Source organism: Hippocampus bargibanti, linkage group LG15 (assembly GCF_051943395.1).
Source record: "Hippocampus bargibanti isolate YZ-2025 linkage group LG15, ASM5194339v1, whole genome shotgun sequence".
Classification (NCBI taxonomy): domain Eukaryota; kingdom Metazoa; phylum Chordata; class Actinopteri; order Syngnathiformes; family Syngnathidae; genus Hippocampus; species Hippocampus bargibanti.
The window spans coordinates 10543333-10562984 of record NC_142748.1 but is presented as its reverse complement, the minus strand read 5'-3'; the positions used below and the strand labels follow the sequence as shown (position 1 = coordinate 10562984).

At 46.2% G+C, this 19652-nt stretch overlaps 4 protein-coding genes across 9 annotated transcripts; all 4 read right to left on the bottom strand.

Moving 5' to 3' along the window:
• Nucleotides 1–22: 22 nt before the first annotated feature.
• smarcd2 (SWI/SNF related BAF chromatin remodeling complex subunit D2) lies at nt 23–7298 on the bottom strand. Of its 2 annotated transcripts, XM_089015671.1 has the most exons (12): nt 6149–7298; nt 5365–5558; nt 4680–4722; nt 4470–4592; nt 3927–4046; nt 2516–2611; nt 2158–2259; nt 1505–1666; nt 1325–1422; nt 1117–1252; nt 835–1059; nt 23–754 (listed from the first exon to the last, which is right to left on the bottom strand). In XM_089015671.1, the coding sequence occupies exons 1-12, from the start codon at nt 6299–6301 to the stop codon at nt 701–703; spliced, it is 1506 nt and encodes a 501-aa protein (XP_088871797.1). In that variant the 5' UTR covers nt 6302–7298; the 3' UTR covers nt 23–700. The 2 variants fall into 2 exon arrangements, with proteins under 2 accessions (XP_088871797.1, XP_088871796.1); XM_089015670.1 differs by having other exon boundaries at nt 835–1252.
• A 412-nt stretch (nt 7299–7710) lies between these two features.
• On the bottom strand, nt 7711–9753 carry atxn7l3b (ataxin 7 like 3b). Of its 4 annotated transcripts, none has more exons than XM_089015672.1 (9): nt 9719–9753; nt 9143–9263; nt 8933–9059; nt 8714–8846; nt 8412–8583; nt 8158–8258; nt 8065–8087; nt 7913–7958; nt 7711–7795 (listed from the first exon to the last, which is right to left on the bottom strand). In XM_089015672.1, the coding sequence occupies exons 3-9, from the start codon at nt 8981–8983 to the stop codon at nt 7716–7718; spliced, it is 606 nt and encodes a 201-aa protein (XP_088871798.1). In that variant the 5' UTR covers nt 8984–9059; nt 9143–9263; nt 9719–9753; the 3' UTR covers nt 7711–7715. The 4 variants fall into 4 exon arrangements, with proteins under 4 accessions (XP_088871798.1, XP_088871801.1, XP_088871799.1 ...); XM_089015675.1 differs by having other exon boundaries at nt 9147–9263; nt 9719–9739; XM_089015673.1 differs by lacking the exon at nt 9719–9753 and adding an exon at nt 9642–9663.
• A 319-nt stretch (nt 9754–10072) lies between these two features.
• Nucleotides 10073–13029, bottom strand: LOC148887792 (nucleolar transcription factor 1-B-like). Its single transcript, XM_089015368.1, has 12 exons — nt 12790–13029; nt 12542–12717; nt 12332–12403; nt 12121–12264; nt 11993–12048; nt 11869–11920; nt 11710–11747; nt 11443–11584; nt 11320–11361; nt 10476–10535; nt 10337–10405; nt 10073–10261 (listed from the first exon to the last, which is right to left on the bottom strand). The coding sequence occupies exons 1-12, from the start codon at nt 12797–12799 to the stop codon at nt 10214–10216; spliced, it is 909 nt and encodes a 302-aa protein (XP_088871494.1). The 5' UTR covers nt 12800–13029; the 3' UTR covers nt 10073–10213.
• A 146-nt stretch (nt 13030–13175) lies between these two features.
• On the bottom strand, nt 13176–18772 carry LOC148887791 (band 3 anion exchange protein-like). 2 transcript variants are annotated; one of them, XM_089015367.1, is made up of 17 exons: nt 18644–18772; nt 17443–17618; nt 17197–17332; nt 17058–17130; nt 16946–16988; nt 16647–16831; nt 16361–16565; nt 16070–16273; nt 15851–15999; nt 15448–15642; nt 15125–15373; nt 14946–15035; nt 14435–14601; nt 14132–14373; nt 13805–13974; nt 13560–13733; nt 13176–13485 (listed from the first exon to the last, which is right to left on the bottom strand). In XM_089015367.1, exons 2-17 carry the CDS (start codon nt 17600–17602, stop codon nt 13405–13407), a joined length of 2523 nt encoding a protein of 840 aa, XP_088871493.1. In that variant the 5' UTR covers nt 17603–17618; nt 18644–18772; the 3' UTR covers nt 13176–13404. The 2 variants fall into 2 exon arrangements, with proteins under 2 accessions (XP_088871493.1, XP_088871489.1); XM_089015363.1 differs by having other exon boundaries at nt 16070–16565.
• Between the last annotated feature and the right edge of the window lie 880 nt (nt 18773–19652).

Sequence of the window (19652 nt, the reverse complement as noted above, 5' to 3'; positions counted from 1 at the left end):
ACAAAAATGGGTGCAGTCGTGGCATATTTGTCTTCAGGTTTATTTAAAAAAAAAAGCAATCTCACATGTATCAAAGATAAAGAGACTTGGCTCAAACTCTAAATAGTATGCAAATGTTTTAACCGCCTTGCAAAAAAAAAAAGCACGGCAACGTTACAATCTTAACAGTTTGGCACAACTGTTTACAGGGAATGTTGAAGGAAGTGAAACCGATCCCGGTGCAACAAAAGAAGTGTTTCAATGACAAGCCGGTTGAGCTGAAAATAAAGTTCACATCAATCTTTTGTTGTAACTGAAAAAAAGAGTCAAGAAGCTAAAGTAAAATTTAAAAAAGTATTTGCTTTTTTGGTCGATATATATTTACAATTGTCACTATAAAATATATACATTTGTGTATACATTTTGGAATGGCTTTGAATACAGTACTTTGGCTTTACCAAGCTATGGCTTGCAAATAATGACAGGTAAACAAACACCATTTGGAATGAATATCTGGGTAAGAAACACAGTACCACAAAAAATATATATATATATTAAAAAAATCAGTAAACAAGTCAAAATGACAAACTATGTATTATTTTGGAAAGGAAAAATAATGGAAATAAATGGGTACATGCTAGTTGGTTTCAGGAATGTCTGAAAGGCAAATGTAAACATTTAAATTTGGATTCCATCGGATTAAAAACAATGGCTTCACTCTTTAGGCGAATCTGATCCCGAGAACCTGCTCCAGTTCTTGTCTTCTCTGCTGCACCTGAAGGCCAACGAGTGGGGGGGAGAAGGTCATTACAAAAGTGCAACTGGCGAGCTAAATTGTTTTGCACACTCACGTACTTTGGCGTACACGTATCTGCCGACGGCTTCTGGCATCCACGCTGCCTGGTAGAATTCAGTTCTTCGCTCCTCTTCTGGATTTCCTGTCACATCTGTCATCACCTTCAGATCTTGGCATTGAGATTTGAGCCAGTCCTGGATGAAGTCCTGAGGATTATTGCTGAAGCTCAACATGAAGTCTCTCTCGGTCTTCAGCTGGTTGATGTACTCGATGGTCTCGTGGATCTGTAAACGCAAAATGTTACGCTTTTCTTTCTCCCCTATGGGAGAACTTTGGTGGACCTTGGTCTCCAACGCAGTGATTTCCTGTTGGTTGGTGGTGGATGACAAGAAGCTGCTCATTTGGCTCTTGAGCGGGTCGTCCACCTCCACGTCGATGTCGTAGCAAGCCGTCTTCTTCTGGTCGCTCGGGTCCACGCTGCTCAAAAGGCAAAGATCAAAGTTCAGATTTGCTAATCGATCCCATCGGATGCTACCAAAGCTAACACACCTGATCATGTGATTGATGACGATGGGGTCGGGGTGTTGGAGGAGCCCGGCCAGTTTCATGGGAATCTCAGAGAACCTCATGCGATTGCAGCCAAATATCTGCTCGGTTCAAAGAAATACAATTAGACGTTCAACAAAGATCCGCAATGGGCGTCCGAGTCGGGCTTTGCTCTGGGTCGACCTTTCTGAAATAGTGATTGCAGTTGATGTACTCCTTCTCGTGGCTGTCCTGCAGCTTGTTGTTCTTGATGTAGAGCCAAAGAGCCTGCATGATGCTGGCCCGCGTCTGCGTGTGCACGCCCAGCAGCCGAGCTAGCCGCAGATCCAGTTTGTACTGGGGAGGCTGATCCCATCAAGAACACACACAAAAACTCATTTACTGCCATTCATGACAAGGTCTCTTCAGCCGTCAGCTGTCGGACATTTCGCTTCTCATCCAAGAGGCTTCGTCAGAGAACTAAAAGTTTGCTGGTAGCTTTGCTCCTATATACTGTATATATCCCTACTGTCCAGAGGTGGCGGCGCCAGACCTTTGCTATTATAGGTCCCCGGGGCTACACTGATTACTTCTATTGTCCTGACTGACTATGGGGGTGTACGACTGGCCTGATTGCCCCATATGCTCTGGTATCACCTCATCAGCATAACTAAGCCTATGTGGCAATGATCTAAGAAGTCTGTTGTAAGAACGATCCGAATTAAACCTCACACCACCATGGCGATTTAGTGAAGGGCTTTGCTGTTTTATAAAATAGCTTCTTTTCACACAGACGTATTCACTGCCATTCACAAATTTCATTTGGGAATTGAAAATATCACGTAGAGCGCACCCACCTGGTGGTCGAGCATGAGCAGAAGGGTGCATTTGACGTTGATGTCGCCGGGCCTTTTGACCTGGAAACCGTCCGTCTCCTGAGTGGTGGGCATTCGGTGCCACTGACATAGGAAAGATGTTCAAATCGGATCATTTTCATTGATGATGAACGGATTATGAATTATGTTTGTTACTTGGATGAAATGAATGTGGATGTAGTACTTGGTTGCAACCACCAGAGGCGCCCTCCCCCACCCTGAAAAAAAAATGCTTTTAACGATTGCAGCTGAATTCCATTTTGGGGTCAAGTGAGGCTGCGGAGAAGCAGTGCTGCTTTGCACATGTTGGAATTCAAATAGTTGCAAAGTTACGTCATACCTCCACCAAATGGTTGTCGGGTCCGTAGAGCTCCTTATCCAGCTCGATCACCAGGCTCTTGAAGAAAGATGAGAACTTTCGCTTCTGCTTGCCAGCCTGGGGGACACGCAACATCAAGACATGAAAAAACAAACAAACGATAGAACGATATACAGAGTTTTTAGGTACAGTCAAAACTCGGCTTTGGAGCGACCAATTCAGTTTTTGACCCAAAAAATTGGGATTTTTAATGCCTTTGTTTACAACCCAAATTGAGCGCACCTGAATGCACCACGTTTGCAGCATCACAACCAAAGCATAAAACACGCAGACAAACAGAAAAGGGCGCCACCACCCCCCGAGGCCGCCTACCGCCCGACCCCGTGGAAGCGTGTTTGCACAACACGACCTCTTTGGCTTCTTGTCTGACATCCTCTTTGGCCTGCGAGACGCTCGCCTCAACGTTCCCTTCGTGTGGCCCCAGATGACATGAAATTGATGGCGGGAGGAGAGGCATGTCAGCCCCGTGGTATGTGAGAGGGCCTGCGCTTTCAGACCCCTCCTCCCCCTTTTAACTCATTCACTGCCATTCACAAATTTATTTGGGAATTGAAAATATGACATAGAGCGCCAAACTCAAATGAGTTCGGGTTTTGTTTTTTCACACTTGGGTGCTGATAAAGCACTGGTCAGACCTCTGGTCCCCCTTTTTCCATGTTAGTGCTTTGTTCTAGCTTCAGCTGTTGTTAAAGCGCTATATCAACCACTATGTATGTATTGCATTATATTTTGTACAGCCACCCTCATTTCAAGCTCATATAACTCCAGACGCATATAATTTAGGAATTAACTATTTTTTTCTGATGAAAGAAGAGAGTCTAAGTCATTTTTTGCCGCGGGCTGTGATGAATTTGGGGAAACCAATAGAATTTTTCATCTACTACACATATGATATACAAAACGCACAATTAATGAATAACTAGTCTTCAAATTTGAAGCCATGAATTATGACTTATTATTATTATTATATTACGTATATTATTATTGTGGTCTACATGGGACAATTTAAATTTTTGGTTCAGACTTTAGCAAGCATCATGGAGTATCCCAAGTTTAATTAGCTTTCATGGGCCGAATAAAATGATGTGGTGGGGCCTGATTTGGCCCCCGGGCCTTGGCTTTGACACCCATGGTCGAAGGTTTTTTTACGCTGCATTCAATGTTGATGTAGTCCTATAATGTAATAATCTGTGGATCCTGGAATTCGAGTGACAATGACAAAAACCCTGGCACTGGAGTGGAAACATTTTTGCACATTGTCTGCCAGTGGATGAGTTAAAAAAGGAAGACGAGGGCCTGCGCAAGGGCACATCTGGACGCGCCGCCGGAACCAAGCGGCACAAACACAACACCAGTCCGGGAATGGGCTTACTTCTTCGAGAAGTTTTCCCTCCACTCGCAATTCCCAGGAGGACACCTTCTCGGTCTCCTCGCCGTCGGGCTTGCACGGCGTGTACGTGTTGGAAATGTAGATCCTCAACTTGCGTTTTTGCTGCATCGTAAAAAAAAGGAAACAAAAGAAGCGTTGAGACAAGCTGGCGTCTGCTAAATCAAGAGTGAAGGTTGAGAAATTACAAGCAGATTTTTGTTTATGGGGGGGGGGGGTGAAGCTCTCAGAGATACTTTTCCCAAGACTAGCTGAACTATTTGATGGAAAGGTATCACTTGTGATATGATTTCATACAAACTCAAGCGTCCATTTTGCGACTTTTTATTTGCGGCATGGGCGAGCGAAAGCGCGACCAAGTTGTCCGGGAAGGGGCGGAGTACACCAGTCATAAATCCATCGCTTTGTGGATGCTATTTTTTTCCAATTGCATCACACGGCAAAAAAAAGCTAACACATGTCTGTCTGTCTGAATACAATTTGTAGCTAAGTGTTAGAATAGTGCAATACCTCGGCGTCGTTACGTACCATAATGGGCTTCTTTATAGCTTCCTGGATCTCCATGCGCTTACGGGCGATGGTCTGATCCAGTTTCCTCTCAAAGGCTAACAGGTCCATGTAGGCTTGAGACTCCGGTACCAAGTCGCGGATCTACAGAGTCAAAACGGACGCTGGGTTTGACAGAATCACTACGGACAATTCCCAGAAGAACTTTCCGGAGGTTCAGAAGTCTCTTACTCTCTGTGGGAGAACCTTGTCGGCCATCTTGCGTCTTTTTGAGCTTAAAATAAAGACAGAAACATGAATATTCTCATCGCTGCCAAACAAGATCTGATCAGTTCTTCAACATGTCATTAAATGCTCCATTGTTCAACAAAAGCGTCACACATTAATGTTCTGGCTAAGACCTATTTTTTTAATTTGTTCATGGATTCTCGGAAGACCCCCATAAAGTGTTGCTTTGGGGGGGGGCACTGATTCTTCTGCGGCCAAACTTGGGTGGGCCATGAAAGAGCTTCATTGTGGATGATTTTTCAAGTCCAAAATAGCAACCAAGCTCCAGTCACGGGACGTTGCGATGGCTGCCAGGCTCGTTTGGGTTTCTTCATGGATCTGCTCGCTCTTCAGTCCTTGATGAAAACGCTGAAATAGACACGATGGAGGGGGCGAGGGGTTGCCCTGTTCTATTGGCGACAGCCTGATTGCTTATTAGACGTCGCTAGCTCATCGAAATGGAGGTATGATCATAAACAAAATGGCGGCGTACTGAGCGACGGCCATTTGCCGTTTTCAGGGGAAACTAACACAATGTGAATATTGAAGCGCGGGACGGTGTGTTGCAATTGCGCAGCTCGTCTTGAGCAATTTGCCAAGAAGCGTTTGTTCTTCTTGCATCACACCCTCTGACGTGTTCGGTACATACCCGCGGCGATGGCCTCCCAGCGCTTCTTGTTGCTGCTGCTGGTGATGAAATAAGCGCTTCCGTGAGGCATCCAGGGTTGCTGGGGGCCCCATGGTGGGCCGCATGGGCATGCCGCCACCGTACGAGGGCCCGGGAAGGTGCCCCCCCATCGAACCCATTGGACCACCAACTCTGCTGAGCAGCATCCCGGGACGCTAGCAATGGGTAAAGGGAACATTTTGCTTGAGAAGGATGATCAGCTACAAAAATAATCATAAAACCGACATTAGCAGGCTCAACGGAGACAATATATCATTGAAAAAAAATTCAAAGGTTACTTTATGCGCAGTTTTAAGACAAGAGCGCTATAGAAGGGAAGAAAAACATTTCTAAGACCTTATCATTGCATGCTTGTGCTCGATTTTCACGATAACTGGGCGATTTTGATGCAAACACCCAAGGGACTTTTTGCTGACATTGACCCACATGTTTGTTTGACCCCACAGACAACTGCAAGTGCGGTGATGGGATTAAACTTTGATTTTGAATGGCACCAAAACACACACGGCCTATAGTGCGATTTAAAACAAATTTGAAACTAGAAGTTTGTTTGTGAATTATGCGTTGAACCCGTTGCAGTGACTTCCTTACAAATGCGGAAGAGGCACGGGACACGCATCTTGCCACATGAAAAACAACTTTTTTTTCAAAGTCAACTTCGTACAAGGAGAGGAACTCATTCGGGTGACTTTTACTCTGCAGAATCGACCGAATATAAGTGAGGAAACAAAGCAAAAGGACTAACCTGGCTATACTGCGGTGCACCGCTCAAGGAGCGGGGGTATCCCGTCACCGTCGGCGGCATCCCGGGCATCCTCAAGCCGGCAGCCAGTCCAACATTCATCGGGCTCAGGCTGGGGCTCATGGTCGGACCCGTAAAGTTCCCCCTCGTCGACATTTACTGCTTTCTCGTCACGGGGAAAACAAAAACAAAACCTGCTCGGTGTCGATTGAACGTGTCACTTCCAAGTGTTCAAGTTTGGGTTCCTGCAACTTGGTTTGACAGCGCGGAAGTCAACAACAACAAAACAAAGTTAAAAAAAGCGCAGTTCGACTCGAGTCGCGTTCAATTCGGGCTTCTTGTTTACTACGCGTTGTTCTTATCCAAACATTGAGCTGTGATGGATGTTTGACCTCTTCCGACGTGGTCTGATCACTTTCAACCAGCGACGTTACTGCAGCGTTTTAAGGAAAGATCTTCTGCCTGCTGCTGTGTTCACTGCCACCGAATTTTGGATTTCCGTGCCCTTCACTGTTACTCCCTTCGCAAAGCATTGCTTTATGTTTTTTTTTCTGCTCTAAAATAGCAACTGCTATCTCCACAACAATTAATCCTTCGTATTTTATCCGTCCACTATTTTTGTTTATCAGCAACTCTTTCAATAAATTTAAATACGTGTTTTGGGGCAGTACTTGAAAGCATCATTCCGTTTTCAGACGCTCGTTCCAAATTACTTGTTTTTTTAAATTTAGTTTTCTATTCCCTGTTTAATCATCGTTTACACTGGCACAATTATCGGGAGTAAAAATAAATATAGATTGTGTCAGTATATTAACATTTAAGATTGTATTTTGAACCGACATTTTTCGATCTAACAGCGCCCTCTGTTGGTTATTGACATCTAAGCAGCAGCAAGTCTCCATATGTATTGGAACACAATAGGCAAATAACAAATAACAAATCATTTATTATGCTTGAGAGATGAAAGAAAATGAGACATGGTAGCAGCAATTCAACTATCAGAATATTTACACTATCACATCACAATTGAGGATTTGTGCAACCCTTTTACACTGTAAACACATGAGGCATGTTTGAACCCTCAAACTCAAATACCCCCCCACCCTCACCCAAAAAAGAAAACAACACCTGCTTTCTCCACCAATTGGTTGTTCAATAAATGTGCACTCGCTGGCGAATGACTTATTTCTCATTCCAACGCAGGCTGAGGCATGAAAACAGAAACCAAACCATTTCGAGTGATTGTCTGGATTTGTCTTGGACATTATTTTCTAACAGAAGAAAATGCACAGCGCTTGCTTACATAATTCAGTTTTTCTTTTTTTTTTTTTTTTTTGTTGACAATACACTGAATGATATCTGCTGTGAACTCATCCATCAAATGAGTCACGATCACCGTGAGAGCAATTTCAGCCAGGAGAGGATTCAAAAGTCTTGACGACGATTCGTAAAAGAAAAAGTGTGGTCAAGTATCAAGTGGGAGGTCTGAGCAGTCGTGGGGGTGGTCAAAGCAACTGTAAGATCCAATCAAATCCAGTACTGCTGCTTGGTTGTCCACGCGTGTGTGTCATTACTGAGGGAAGGCCTCATCTTTCATCAACATGCGAGGGCTTTCCTGGTTGTCCAAGCGACGTCGAGGACCCATCATGCCTGCGGGGGAACAATCGCAAGAAATTAATACACAATTATAATAGATATGGCAAAATCATGTCATGACGCGCCATTTTATTCAAGCATAGTTGATGTAAAAGGCCGATTTCAACTTACTGCTTTTATGCTTGAAGGATTTGGATCTTCTCGGTGAATTTGGATTCTGAGGTGGAGGGGAACACAGGACACAAAAGTCAATGTTTTCAAAAGTATCGGGTCGGAATCAAAAAGATACGAAGAGATGAGATACATCGCGACGAGAAACGTACCTTTTCACCTTTTCTTTTCTTGGCTGCGGTAGGGAAAAAACATTTTCATACGGTAATACAATGTAAAAAGCAAATAAACTAAGAAAAAGTCACCTTTCTTCTCTGCCCCGTAAGACCAGTCGTTATCGTTGACGTCGTCGTTGTCTTCTTGGTCGCTTTCGGATTTGTTGTTGGCGTTGTTACCCGTGACTATTCTGCAAAAATAAATGATGAAGGGACCAACAATTAGAATTGGATGATATAGGCTATTTACAAACTGCCATTTTGTTTTTAAAAATTCAATGACAACACAAGGTACTCATTTTCTTCAAAATGGAGTGTGGAAGGGGGGGGGGGGGGGTGCTGACCTGCGGTTGGCGATGCGGCTGCTGTTGCGTCCCATTCCGAGGCACTTTTCCAGGTGAGGCGCAAAACGTGATGCGGCGATGCTTCGGCTGCAGTTGGGACAAACGCACTCTTTGTTTTTCCACTGGTTATACACCTGGCCAAACACGTCCAAGCCCGGCTGGTCCACGATTTCTTCACGTGGGGGAAGAACCGTCGAGTCAGATGTGGATTCAGATTTGCTTTTGCGGCATTTGACCAGACGTGGGGACGTCGGATGGCATTCTGACGAGACTTTTTGGTCCGTCCCCATTGACATTCTCACCAAAGTCCCGCATGCTTTCTTGGTCCGTGTCATCCAGGAAGAAATAACCCTGCTTGACAGCCCGGTGCACCTCGAAGCAAAGGCCCAGGCAGGCATCCTCCACCAGGTCAGACAGGATGTCCTGAGCCAGGCCCTGGAGATGGCAGGAAAGCGATCACGGCTGAGAAACTCCCTCCCCCTTCTTCCCTTCCCAGGCATTGTTCTCCAACTGGACTGCACCTCCAGCTTGCCGTTGTCCAGTCCGGACAATGAAAGCTCCTCCATTTTCATTTGCCACAAGTACCAGAGGATCCGTCGTCGCTGCTGTGGTCATGCTGCAGCTCAGCAAGCCTCGGCCGAAACGGGGCTGCGGATATTGGCGGAGAAGGCGAACGCGGTGACGCCACCGCCACTCAATCACATGAATGAAACGTCCTGCCAGATACTCACTCACTCACAAAAGCACGTCGGGTCACTTGCGAGGCTTTGCGCCCCCTCGCCCAGCCCAGCCCAGCCCAGCCCACCTCGTCCGTCTCTCGCCGCTCTTCCGCTTGCCACGTCCGTCTATCTGCTCGGGATGAAGACCATTCAAAAGCACGTTAGGTTGACAAGCCTCAAATATCCTCCGCCCTCCTTTGGACAGGAACCAAAAGAAGGCAGAACAAAACAAAGAAAAGCGATCCAGTTGGAAAGGACGCCAGGTTGCAAAAATGCCCTTTCTAAACCGATCAAACTCACGGAACGCGACGGGCTTCAAACAGAGAATTCAACGCAGTAGCGTGAACGATACGAGTCCAAAGTGTTTGCAGTCGCCTCCCTGGAATGGCTTTCGCCGTCGAGATTTGCGGGACCCCCCCCCCCCCAGATCAAGTCAACGCCGCTGCATTGCGGCGTTGACTCTCGTCAAATTTCGTGAAAACACACGCACGCCGATTTGCAAGCATCTTACCGCGGACTAAAAAGGCGTCTGCGGTTTGCTTGGCGTGCGTAGCAACCACGCAAAACGCCTCGATGGGGTTTATTTACCTATTGCGATAGGCATCCATCTTTAGATCCCCAATCAGACAGAAGCAATCGATCGCAGCCCGACGTCTTCGTTTCCCACCTTGTGGTTGGTGACGTCAGGGCGTCACTCGGTAAATGACGTTTTTTTTAGGACTAAAATGAAGACGTTTGAGTCATAAACGAGTGGAAATTGCATGAGAATGCAGTGGAAGTGGTGTTAAATGATCTAAACAGTTTGGATTTGGAATCGGAATGATGCTGAACTTTTCTGTTCGGTGTGACATTTTTGAATAATGTTTATTTTGATAGAAAAAACGTGAAATTCTGTCAACGCTGACTTGTCAAAACAAACAAAGCATTCATTTTTCACAGTACTCCAATATAAAATTTATTCAAGTAGATGCAACTCCATTTTTTCATTGCGTAAACATGACCACAAACAAAGGCACAAAGAGGGTGAGATTTACACTGCAGACATTTTGAAAATAAAAACGGAGTTATTCAAAATGGATCCATCTAAAAGACATCAAAGCAGATCTCTGCGGCGTCGTCGCCGTTCACCTCCTGTAGATTGACGGTGGACGGTTTAGCGGACGACGTTGACCACAACACATCAAGTCTTGTTTGATTAATCCTGACCTCATGGCAATCCCAATGCTGTTCCTCGTCATCGCTGCTGCTGACCTCCATATCTTCGTCCTCGGAATCCTGGGATGCAAAAAGTACTACAATACATATTTTTAAAAAAGCAGTTTTTATCACGCAGGGCAACACTCACCGAGGGTCTTACATCCTTCTCGGTTGGGCGGGTGTGATCACTCGGAAAGGATTGATGAGTCTGCAATAGAAAAAAATGCTTTTGACAGTCACACTCCCATTTAACTCATTCAAATGTATTTTTTTTTTCATGCTAGGGTGCAGATAAAGCACTGGTTAGACCTCTGGCAATGTTTTTTTTTTTCATCCACAAGGGGGCGGCATTTGTATTTTGTACAGCCACCCCCATTTCAAGTTCAGATAACTCCAGACCCATATAATTTAGGAATTAACTCTTTTTTTCTGATGAAAGAAGAGAATCTAAGGTTTCTTACGCTGCATTGAATGTTTATGTAGTCAATTTGAGTGACGATGACAAAAACCCTGGCACTGGAGTGGACACATTTTGGCACAACGTCTGGCAGTGAATGAGTCATGACTAAAGGGAAAAAAATCTGCATTTAGTCTGAATATTTCTTCATTTATTTATCTAGCTATTTGCTATCTATTTGCTATTTAGCTGGCTGGCTATCTAGCTAGCTATCGATGAACTATATAGCTATCTAGCTGGCTATCTAAAATCCAATCCAATCTATTCACGATATAGCTAATTATTAGCTATCTATTGGCTAGCTAGCTAGCTTTCTATCTATTTGAGCTACTTCCAGGTTGAGTGTACGCTGGCGCATGAGGCTGCCGCTACTCACCCACAAAATAAAAATATCCGATGACTGTAAAGTGACCTTGAGAGTTTTGAAAGGCGCTTAGAAATGAAATGGATTATTATGATGATTATTGCGATTCAATACGCAATGACTTTTCCCATAAATATCAACGCCAGCTTCAGAATGTCACAAATGACTCACCAAACGATATTGCTTCACCTTCAGCACGTAATCCGCCTTCATCTGCGAGATGGAGCATATTATCACGCATCAAGGCGACGGATCGGTCGGCGGCGTCCGCGTACTCGACGTTAGCGTGCGTACCGCCGCGCAGCGCAAACTGAAGCTGTTCTTCTCGTCGTCGGTCAAGTCACGCCAACGTTGGGCCCACTCGATCACGAAGCCTCTTCTGGGAACGCCCTCCATTGAAGCTCGTTGCTTGTTGCAGAATAGGGCGTAACCGCTCCTTCACACCACAAGGATAAAAATGACTAAAATGTTCAAGCTACACAATCAAAAAATATTGATCTCTCTTCTCCATTTTGTCTTTAATTGTTTTTTTTTTTTTTTGCTTGTTTGTGTGTGTCTTACTTGGGGGGTTTAGCAGGTTGGGTGTCATCTGGCGACTCCTCCAAACACATGTGATTTTCACCCCAAAAGGAAATGCATCAAATATTTGTAAAACGAATACATTTTGATTTGGGCATAACCACAGTGCGAAAACCCCTTTTCAATGTCATGTCATCATACTTCAGACGTGTCCTTGGAAGGCGAATTCTCCTTCTCTTGCATGTCCGCATCGCTGCAAGAAAAATGAGTCACAGATTGTATATCTATTTTTCTTATCTTTTCTTTCTCACGTTGAATTCAGTACCTGCACTTTCTCTTGTACTCTGCATGCGCATGCTGGAACTTCTCCACGTACGGAGCCTGGAAGTGATGGAGAAGAAATGAGTAACTTTCCAATAACGATAGGAGACATTCAGGCTGGATTGAGTCTACCTTCTCTTCCTCAGTCAGGGCATTGTAAGTGTCTATGACTAGTTTGAAAAGCTGTTTACGGGTCAACTCCGGGTGCTGCTTATGGTATTTCCGTACGTTCTCTTCGTAAAAGATCATCCTTGGGGGACCGGGTTTCTTTGGACACTTTGAAAAGACAGATGGATCACGAAAGGCCCGTTCAAAATGTAAATAAACCCTCCTGGGGTTTTACCTGTTTAATTGTATGTGACAGGTCATCTGCAGCTTCATCAACAAGCTCTGTGAGTGTTCGAATTTTGCGCATCTGAAGAAAGAATATGCAGAATATTTTATCATCATGGGGTATTTATTATTTTGTGACATTGTTGCCTTCAAAACATCTCACGTGGGTTGCAAATGGAGAGCAGCTGATTAAGAATACAAGACGACAAATTAGCCTGACCTTGTGCGACACGTCGTTCCACTTTTGTTGGCAATCTTTTGGGGAAAAGGGGGGGAATGCAACTTTATCCCAGTCCAGCTTCTTGACTCCGTGGCCGAAAGCTTTCATTCGGTCACATTCGGAGATGTTTGTTTTTATCGCATCGAGAAGCTTCGATAGATTTTCTCTTGTCCACGCTTTGCAATGCAAATGGAGCACAAAGCCATAGTCAACCACTGCCACAAACGGATGAAGTTTGGTACGCTTACCGGTGTCCATTTCGGCCAGAAAACCCTCCAACGTTTTCCTCTTTGTTTACTCCAACATGCCAGCTCACGAGCGGCATTTACAGGCTTGTCGCTCCAGCCAAAATCGATTTAAAAGCACGAAAACGCCGCCGTAAATGGAAATACAGTACAAGACTCTTGTGTTTACACAAAAACATGTACCGGAAGTAATTGTGACCCATCCGTTTTTTGACCAATCAGGAACGAGCGAATGTCTTCTTCGTTAGTCATCCTCATGACTTGATGAATTGTTGCTTGCGCCGTCTTGCGGTCATTATGACGTATCACAGGAACCCGTTGATGAGGAAATTAACATTTCATGTTGTATTTATGTTGAAAATAAAGGTCAGTAAACGGCAGACATTACTTATTGATTCGATTTTTTAAGAGGTTTTCATCATAATTTTATTGACTTTCAGTAAAAGTTTTCTTCACAGGGGCGTAAAAGGCACCAAAAGCCTGGATTGAACCAAATTCAATAATAAAAAAAAAAACGTATGATTTGTCATGTCTTGATAATAATTAATCCCACGAAATAATTCGTCCCAATTTTTTTCTTTCCAAATATTTTGAAGCATGGCCGTTCTCTATGACTGTCTACAATGGCATCTGAGTTTCCCAGTACACATCTTGTCCCGGCTCCTCCTCGAACGTCACTTTAGCGTCATCCGCATCCAACTAGAGAAAAAATAAAATAGTTCACATTCAGATACATCAAGGACGTTGCTTGAAAAGGCATACAAGCCACTTACGCATTTCATTTCCAGCTCAGTGAAGAGACGCCCGGTCATGAACATGCGTAAGGGAATGGTGAGGATGAGGATGAACGGAAGTGCGAGGGAGGCCGGGCTGGATTTCACAATCCACAAAAGCGCCAGGCACACGATCTGGATGGCGGTGAACAGGTGCATTCTTCCGGTACTCACCTGTTGTCAAAGTCAGAAGGTGAGAAGCCAAGCCACCCAAAATCCCAGCGCGATGGGCCGCGGATACTTACTCTGGTGGCGTAGGGCTCGTCGGGATGGTACTTCTTGGGGATGAGGAGAAGAAGCATACGATCCCACAGCTGGATGCCGTTGAGCGAGGTGACGCCCATGTAGAGGAAGATCCCAAACAGGGCCGCCATGGGAATCAACTTCAGGATGGGCTCCATCAGAATGGACAAACCTTCAAGCAAATGTTGGCTAGAGACACTTTGGAAACAATTTCCAATGAAGATTGCTGGGTTTTCACTCTCAGATCCATCTCCAGATTTGATGGACACTTTTTGCTTGCTATTTTCAAAGACTTGTTCCCCACTGGCACCTGTGCTGCCTCCACTCACCAACCAGCAGCGCCACAACGATGCCACTGACCCTCTGCTCCAGTACTTTCTCGATCACGGGCTTGGTTCCTTTACTCATGACGGTGAGGGCGTTGGCATGAGTGACGGAGCGCACCGTGGCGGCGCTAAGCCACGGTACGCCGAAGATGGCGCTGATACCGCCCATGCCCACCAAAAGCAGAAGGTCGAAATGGAAGCCGGAGCCTTTGGCCATCATCCTTTCCGGTTTGCTCACGATCAAGCTGGAACATTTTCGAGTGTTTGAACGGAGAACTTTTGGTTTTGGGCGGACGTGGGACCTACGTTGTGATTTGAGACTCCAAGAAGATGAGGATGAAGACCAGCAAAGCCGGAACGCAGCACGCGACCATCATCCATATGGGGAAGGGCGAGTGCTCGCCAAAGGGGTTGATGAGCCAGCCTCTTTTGGTTGGATTGGAGACCATCAGACCTTTCGGTACCACCAGTTTCTATAGATACAGTCTCTTATCAAGCCTTAAGAATGCACCAGATTGAATGGAAACCAGTTTGGAGACACATAAACCGAGTTCTTGGGGTTTGACATCCTGTTAAAAGTCAGGCCTTGGCAGGGGAAGGCAGCACGGTCGAAGAACCGTTTGGTCTTCCCTTTATCTTGGACATGCAAGGCTTGAGAAGGTCGCCATGAGAAGAAAGGAGCATCAGCGAAGGCTAATCCAATCCAAGTCATTCAGAAGTCACACCCAAACTTATTTTTGAGTATAATATTTCTGCTTTTAATTTGAAAGTCTGACTCTGAACAGGAAGTCGTACTGTTGCCCAAGTGTGCACCAACCTGAGTGTAGGTGTCTCCGATGCCGTAGTCCACCACGATCATGAGGAAAATGGCAATGGGCACCCCAAAGTCACCCAACAAACGTCTGACCTAGAAGAGACGAGCGGCCATGAGGGTGAGGACGACTTCAATCATGCCAACCTAGTTCATAAAGCGAAAGAGAGGTGACGGGGGGTCACCTTTCCCGGCAGGAAGGTTCCGTTCTTGAACTGGCGCAGGAAATAAGCTATGAAGAAGCATCCCAGCATGAGGCACATGGAGAGCAGCGCCGTGTTGGGGTAAGCCGGCGTCAATGACTTGACCGCGAGTGTGGCGTTGCCGGTGGCGTTGTCCGACACCAGCGTCCGTTCCAGTTTTGGGTGCCAGGGATTTTCTAGAGATGCATTCAGATGATCGTAATTCAGAATCAGAGGATGAGCCTTGAAGATCTGGAGAAGGTGCGGGAGAGTTTATTGCACTCGGACGGGCGTTCCCAAGAAGAGCGACGGGCGAACCGGATTACCCTGGCGAGCTTGGCGAAGGTTTCGTAGATGAAGATGATGGAGATGAGGATGGAGAATATCTCTTGGGTGAAGCGGGAGATGAAACGCACCAGGAAGCTTCCCTCGCACGCCACCACGATCACCACGATGACCACCAGCCACACGCCCACCCACACTCGACCGACAATGTACTCAATTTCTTGGGACTTGCAGAACTGCATCGAGCGGATTTTGGGGAATAAGTTGAGCAAGAAAAGCCAGATGCTAGGCTAACGTTAGCATGTGCGCTATGGACCGTACAAAAGCCTCAACGGTGAGCCTTGTTAAGTAGATCATAGTATTTTTCAAGACTCCAGAACTTTGCTCGTGACACGTCGTACCGCTAACCACGTTTTTTGTTTTTCTTTTTTACTTTGGACTCACGGCATAAAAGGCCTCTTCGAACACTAATAGCGGCCCGGAGAAGCCGATAACAAGCACGGGCTGGGCGGCAATGAAACAGAAGACGATCCCCTGGATGCTGGTGGAGATGAGAAGCTCCGGGACGCCCATCATGTCCTCCACCTTGTCGGCTAAATGAGCAAAGAGCAGAAATGACCGCCGGGGGGTCTGGAACGCGATTGGTCGCCATTGCGTACAGACCCAGAAGGCCCCCAAAAGTGATGGCGGGGGAGAGAGCCGCAAAGTAGATGAAGATGATGGCCGCCAGGACCTGAGCGTTGAGCGCGTCGCTAATATCGCTCTTGTAGTACCGGTATCGTCTTCTGATGTCTCGGATCATCCCGCCGAATGGTCGCCCCGTGCGGGAAAGGGGGTCTTCGGGGGGAGGGGCGCTGGATAGGGAAGCTGTGGAGTTAAGAAAGGCAAAAACTGGATCGTGGGGGGGTGTTTTGGTGTTGAGTGTCTCCTCAAACGGCAATGTCGGGTCCTTACGCTGACTGGGCTTGCAGTCCAGCACGGGCTCGGGCGACTGGAATCGATCCTTCAGCAATTTCCTCTGGAAGTGGACGATGGACGTGAGCGTGGCTTCGTTTTGGATCTCGGTGGGAGGGATGACCACGCTGCAGTCCATGAAGTCGCCCACGGCGTCCGTCAGATCTCGGAGGCTCTTAGCCTGAGACGCCGCCTGGTTGAATAACTTGTTTTTGGGGGGGGGAGTAGAAGAAGAAACAGTCAGGAGTGTCTTTGAGACTTGTGACTGTTCCCCTTGCAGACTCACTTTATCGGCCATGAGCGCCGCCATGGCTCGCCCGGTCTGGTGGTAGTCCATATCGGCGTTGCTGGGACCCATCAGTACAAAGACAAAACGCAGCGGTTCCGGAGCCTCCGAGGCCGAGTCCAGCGGCGCCGCCTCTTTCAGACGCACAAAGACCACGGCGGTCCTTTCCAGGAAGTCCATTGCTCCTGAAAACCTCTCAGGATGTCAGTTTGGTGAAGGGTCAAGATGGAGACCCCGTGACCAAATTCTGGACGTCATTGGTGCAGGAATGGTAGGACCGTGATGTCACACGTTCTCACCTACTAACACCGTGGAAGCCTCCACACGGTCATACTCGTCCTTCTGCGCAAAAACAAAAACAGACTTGGGTTGATATTCCGCAAGGCGGGATGACCAGCCGGTGACCATTACCCTCTCCTTGACGGAAAACCTGCGGAGGTCCGCTCCACCGGTCAAGGCTTGACTCTCCGGATCAACTTGTTGGCTGGAGGGAAGAAAGAGGAAATGAAATCGGGGAGCCACGGTTGCCGGCGTTGATGATCGAGTCTACCTGCGCTTCTGGACCAGACACTTGGTCATGGCTTCCTGGTCTTCCGGGCGGATCTGCTTATGTTTCAGCATCTCGCTCACCATTTTGTCCACGATGCCATCCAAGGTCTTCTCCGCGCAGTCAAAAAGCATCACACCTGGACGTGGCGCAAACAGATGGTCATTAATGATGATGGAGGGGTCCAGAAACACAATGCAAAAGACTATCACAAGCCGTCGGCCATTTTATCCTTTCCCATTCGCTGACCGGTGTTCATGGAGCGTCGCAGCTGGACCAGACTCTTAAAGGTGAGATACGAGATGGGCGAGGTGGCCCAAACGCCCGACTGAGGGTCCAAGCTCTCCTCGGCGGGCGCCCATCGTCCCGTCTCTCGCCAGAAGGTCTGCTCCTTGTTCTCCTTCGTCATCTTGCTCAGCTACAAACTATCGCAAGCGTCCAAAAAAAAGACAAGAACAAGGCGGGCTCGGCGACCATTTTGCATCATTTTTTTGTGTCCCTGATCCAAATGGAGAGATTTGTTGGTGGATGCCAGGTGAGACCGGAACACCCAAGTTGTATGTGAAAACACAATCATTTATTTCCAAAACATGGAAGAACAAAGGGGTGGAGGATTAATATTGGATTGACATTCGGCGCGTGTGCGCGAGTGGCGCCTGCGTGTGCGCGTTGACCGTCTGCGTGCAAAGCGAGGGACGTGGTGACATTGACGTTTTTTGGGGAACTCCATGTGCCAAAATGTGTCCACACCGGTGCCAGGGTTTTTGTCATTTTCATTCAAATTCCAAGATCCACAGAATAGTGGATTTTTGGACTACATAAACATTCAATACAGCGTTAAAAACCTTAGCTTCTCTTCTTTCATCAGAAAAAGAAGAGTTAATTCCTAAATGATATGGGTCTGGAATTGTATGAGCTTGAAATGAGGGCGGCTGTCCAAAATACAATGCAATACATACAATTGGTTTATGTATATAGCGTTTTAACATCAGCTGAAGCTAGAGCAAAGCGCTAATATGGAAAAAAATTCTGCCCCCTCGTGGGAGGGGAAACATCGCCAGAGGTCTGACTAGTGCTTTATATGCACCCATCCAAGCTGGAAAAACCAAAACCTGACCAAATTCGGGAATGGCGCTCCATGTCAAGCTTTTTAATTCCCAAATAAATTCTGGACTGGCAGTGAATGAGTTAATTTAGCAGCTTTTGGATGTGAAATTATATGGGAACACATTTCGTTTTGTTGTCGCCATTTTTGTTTCAGTTTCTATGTCACTTTAGAGAAAAAAAAAATGGTTGTGTATAAGGTCACGTTTTGGTGATGTCGACCTTTTCTGGTCCGGTGAGAGGATATTAAATGCGTTTATGATGATTTTTTTATGATTTTTTTCCAATCCACATCATCACAAAACCTCGAAATGGCGTAAAGTTTTGAAGCGAGCGCAGCACCTACCTCGTGCGGTCATCCACCAAACGGGCCCAAACGGTGACAATCGCCGAGCGAGCTGTCAAACGGCAAGAAAGTGCGACTTTATAAAAGGTTGGATGGATGTATGGATGACGGGTGGTCCGTCGCACCCAATTGACAGCCTGACAATCCGCCACCCATAATATTGATAGTATATACAGTACAACTGCTTGGTATGTGCGCAGTCACGCTAGGTCATTATCCAACCAGCATCTTATCCCATTTAATGTCGCTGTTTAGAGGTCAACAAAGGCTTGGATTACACTTTTGGGTCTTTTGCGCTCACCTTCAAAAGCGGCCCGGCCATTACTTGCCGCTGCGCCGTTTGGTCCATTTGGCCTCAGACGGAGAAGATCCACAGAAGAATTCCATTCGTCAGGTTCCCTGTCTGAAACCATCAACCCACGTCTCCTTATTCGTTCGATCGCCGAGGTCCATAACGGTCATGCAGAACCTAAAAAAAAACAATCAATATGAGTCCTATAATCAACTTTTAGTATTAAAAGAACGAAAATGGTGACATTCAGTTCAAAAATATGTGTTGTGATTGATTGCTCGAGAGCACCAAAGTTGACTCCACTTGGGATTCTGATTTAGGTTTTGGTGCTGCGGTTTCAAGTTCTGAAGCGAGGTTGGCTTTCGGTGTGCCATTGAAGGCCTTTAAAACTTGCTGCACGGACGTGTGAGCATCACATGACCAATTTTCATCAATCCATTTTTTCATCCTGGACACTTAGATGATGAGGATTGTGAGATACCTCCAAATGGAGTAGTTGCAGATCTCTCCCACCAGAGGGCAGCATTGTATTACAAAACGATGCCATACAGAATAGCCTGCAAACAAACACAAATAAAGCTCAGTGGGCATGAATAATTAAACAGTTAGCTAGCTAGCTAGCTGAATCTGGTGGGCTTTGGGTGCCATGTAGCTATTTACCACCCCTTTTGTGGCACAGTATACTGACAAAATAGGAGAAGAAGAAGAAAATCAATA

Excerpts from the sequence above, each read along its gene's own strand:
- smarcd2 (XM_089015670.1), bottom strand. The coding sequence starts at position 6,301 with ATGTCGACGAGGGGGAACTTTACGGGTCCGACCATGAGCCCCAGCCTG. Across the intron at positions 4,593-4,679 it reads ACAAGGTTCTCCCACAGAGA|ATCCGCGACTTGGTACCGGA; the intron begins GTAAGAGACTTC and ends TTGACTCTGTAG. Across the intron at positions 4,047-4,469 it reads CTATAAAGAAGCCCATTATG|CAAAAACGCAAGTTGAGGAT; the intron begins GTACGTAACGAC and ends TTTACGATGCAG.
- LOC148887792 (XM_089015368.1), bottom strand. Across the intron at positions 11,585-11,709 it reads CAACCTGCTAAACCCCCCAA|GAGCGGTTACGCCCTATTCT; the intron begins GTAAGACACACA and ends TGTGGTGTGAAG. Across the intron at positions 11,362-11,442 it reads TCAGTTTGCGCTGCGCGGCG|ATGAAGGCGGATTACGTGCT; the intron begins GTACGCACGCTA and ends TCCATCTCGCAG.
- atxn7l3b (XM_089015672.1), bottom strand. The coding sequence starts at position 8,983 with ATGAAAATGGAGGAGCTTTCATTGTCCGGACTGGACAACGGCAAGCTG. Across the intron at positions 8,847-8,932 it reads TGGACAACGGCAAGCTGGAG|GGCCTGGCTCAGGACATCCT; the intron begins GTGCAGTCCAGT and ends TGCCATCTCCAG. Across the intron at positions 8,584-8,713 it reads AGAAAGCATGCGGGACTTTG|AAATCGTGGACCAGCCGGGC; the intron begins GTGAGAATGTCA and ends CCCCACGTGAAG.
- LOC148887791 (XM_089015363.1), bottom strand. The coding sequence starts at position 17,602 with ATGACGAAGGAGAACAAGGAGCAGACCTTCTGGCGAGAGACGGGACGA. Across the intron at positions 14,602-14,945 it reads TCGGAGACACCTACACTCAG|AAACTGGTGGTACCGAAAGG; the intron begins GTTGGTGCACAC and ends CTGTATCTATAG. Across the intron at positions 13,734-13,804 it reads ACGAGCCCTACGCCACCAGA|GTGAGTACCGGAAGAATGCA; the intron begins GTAAGTATCCGC and ends CTTTGACAACAG.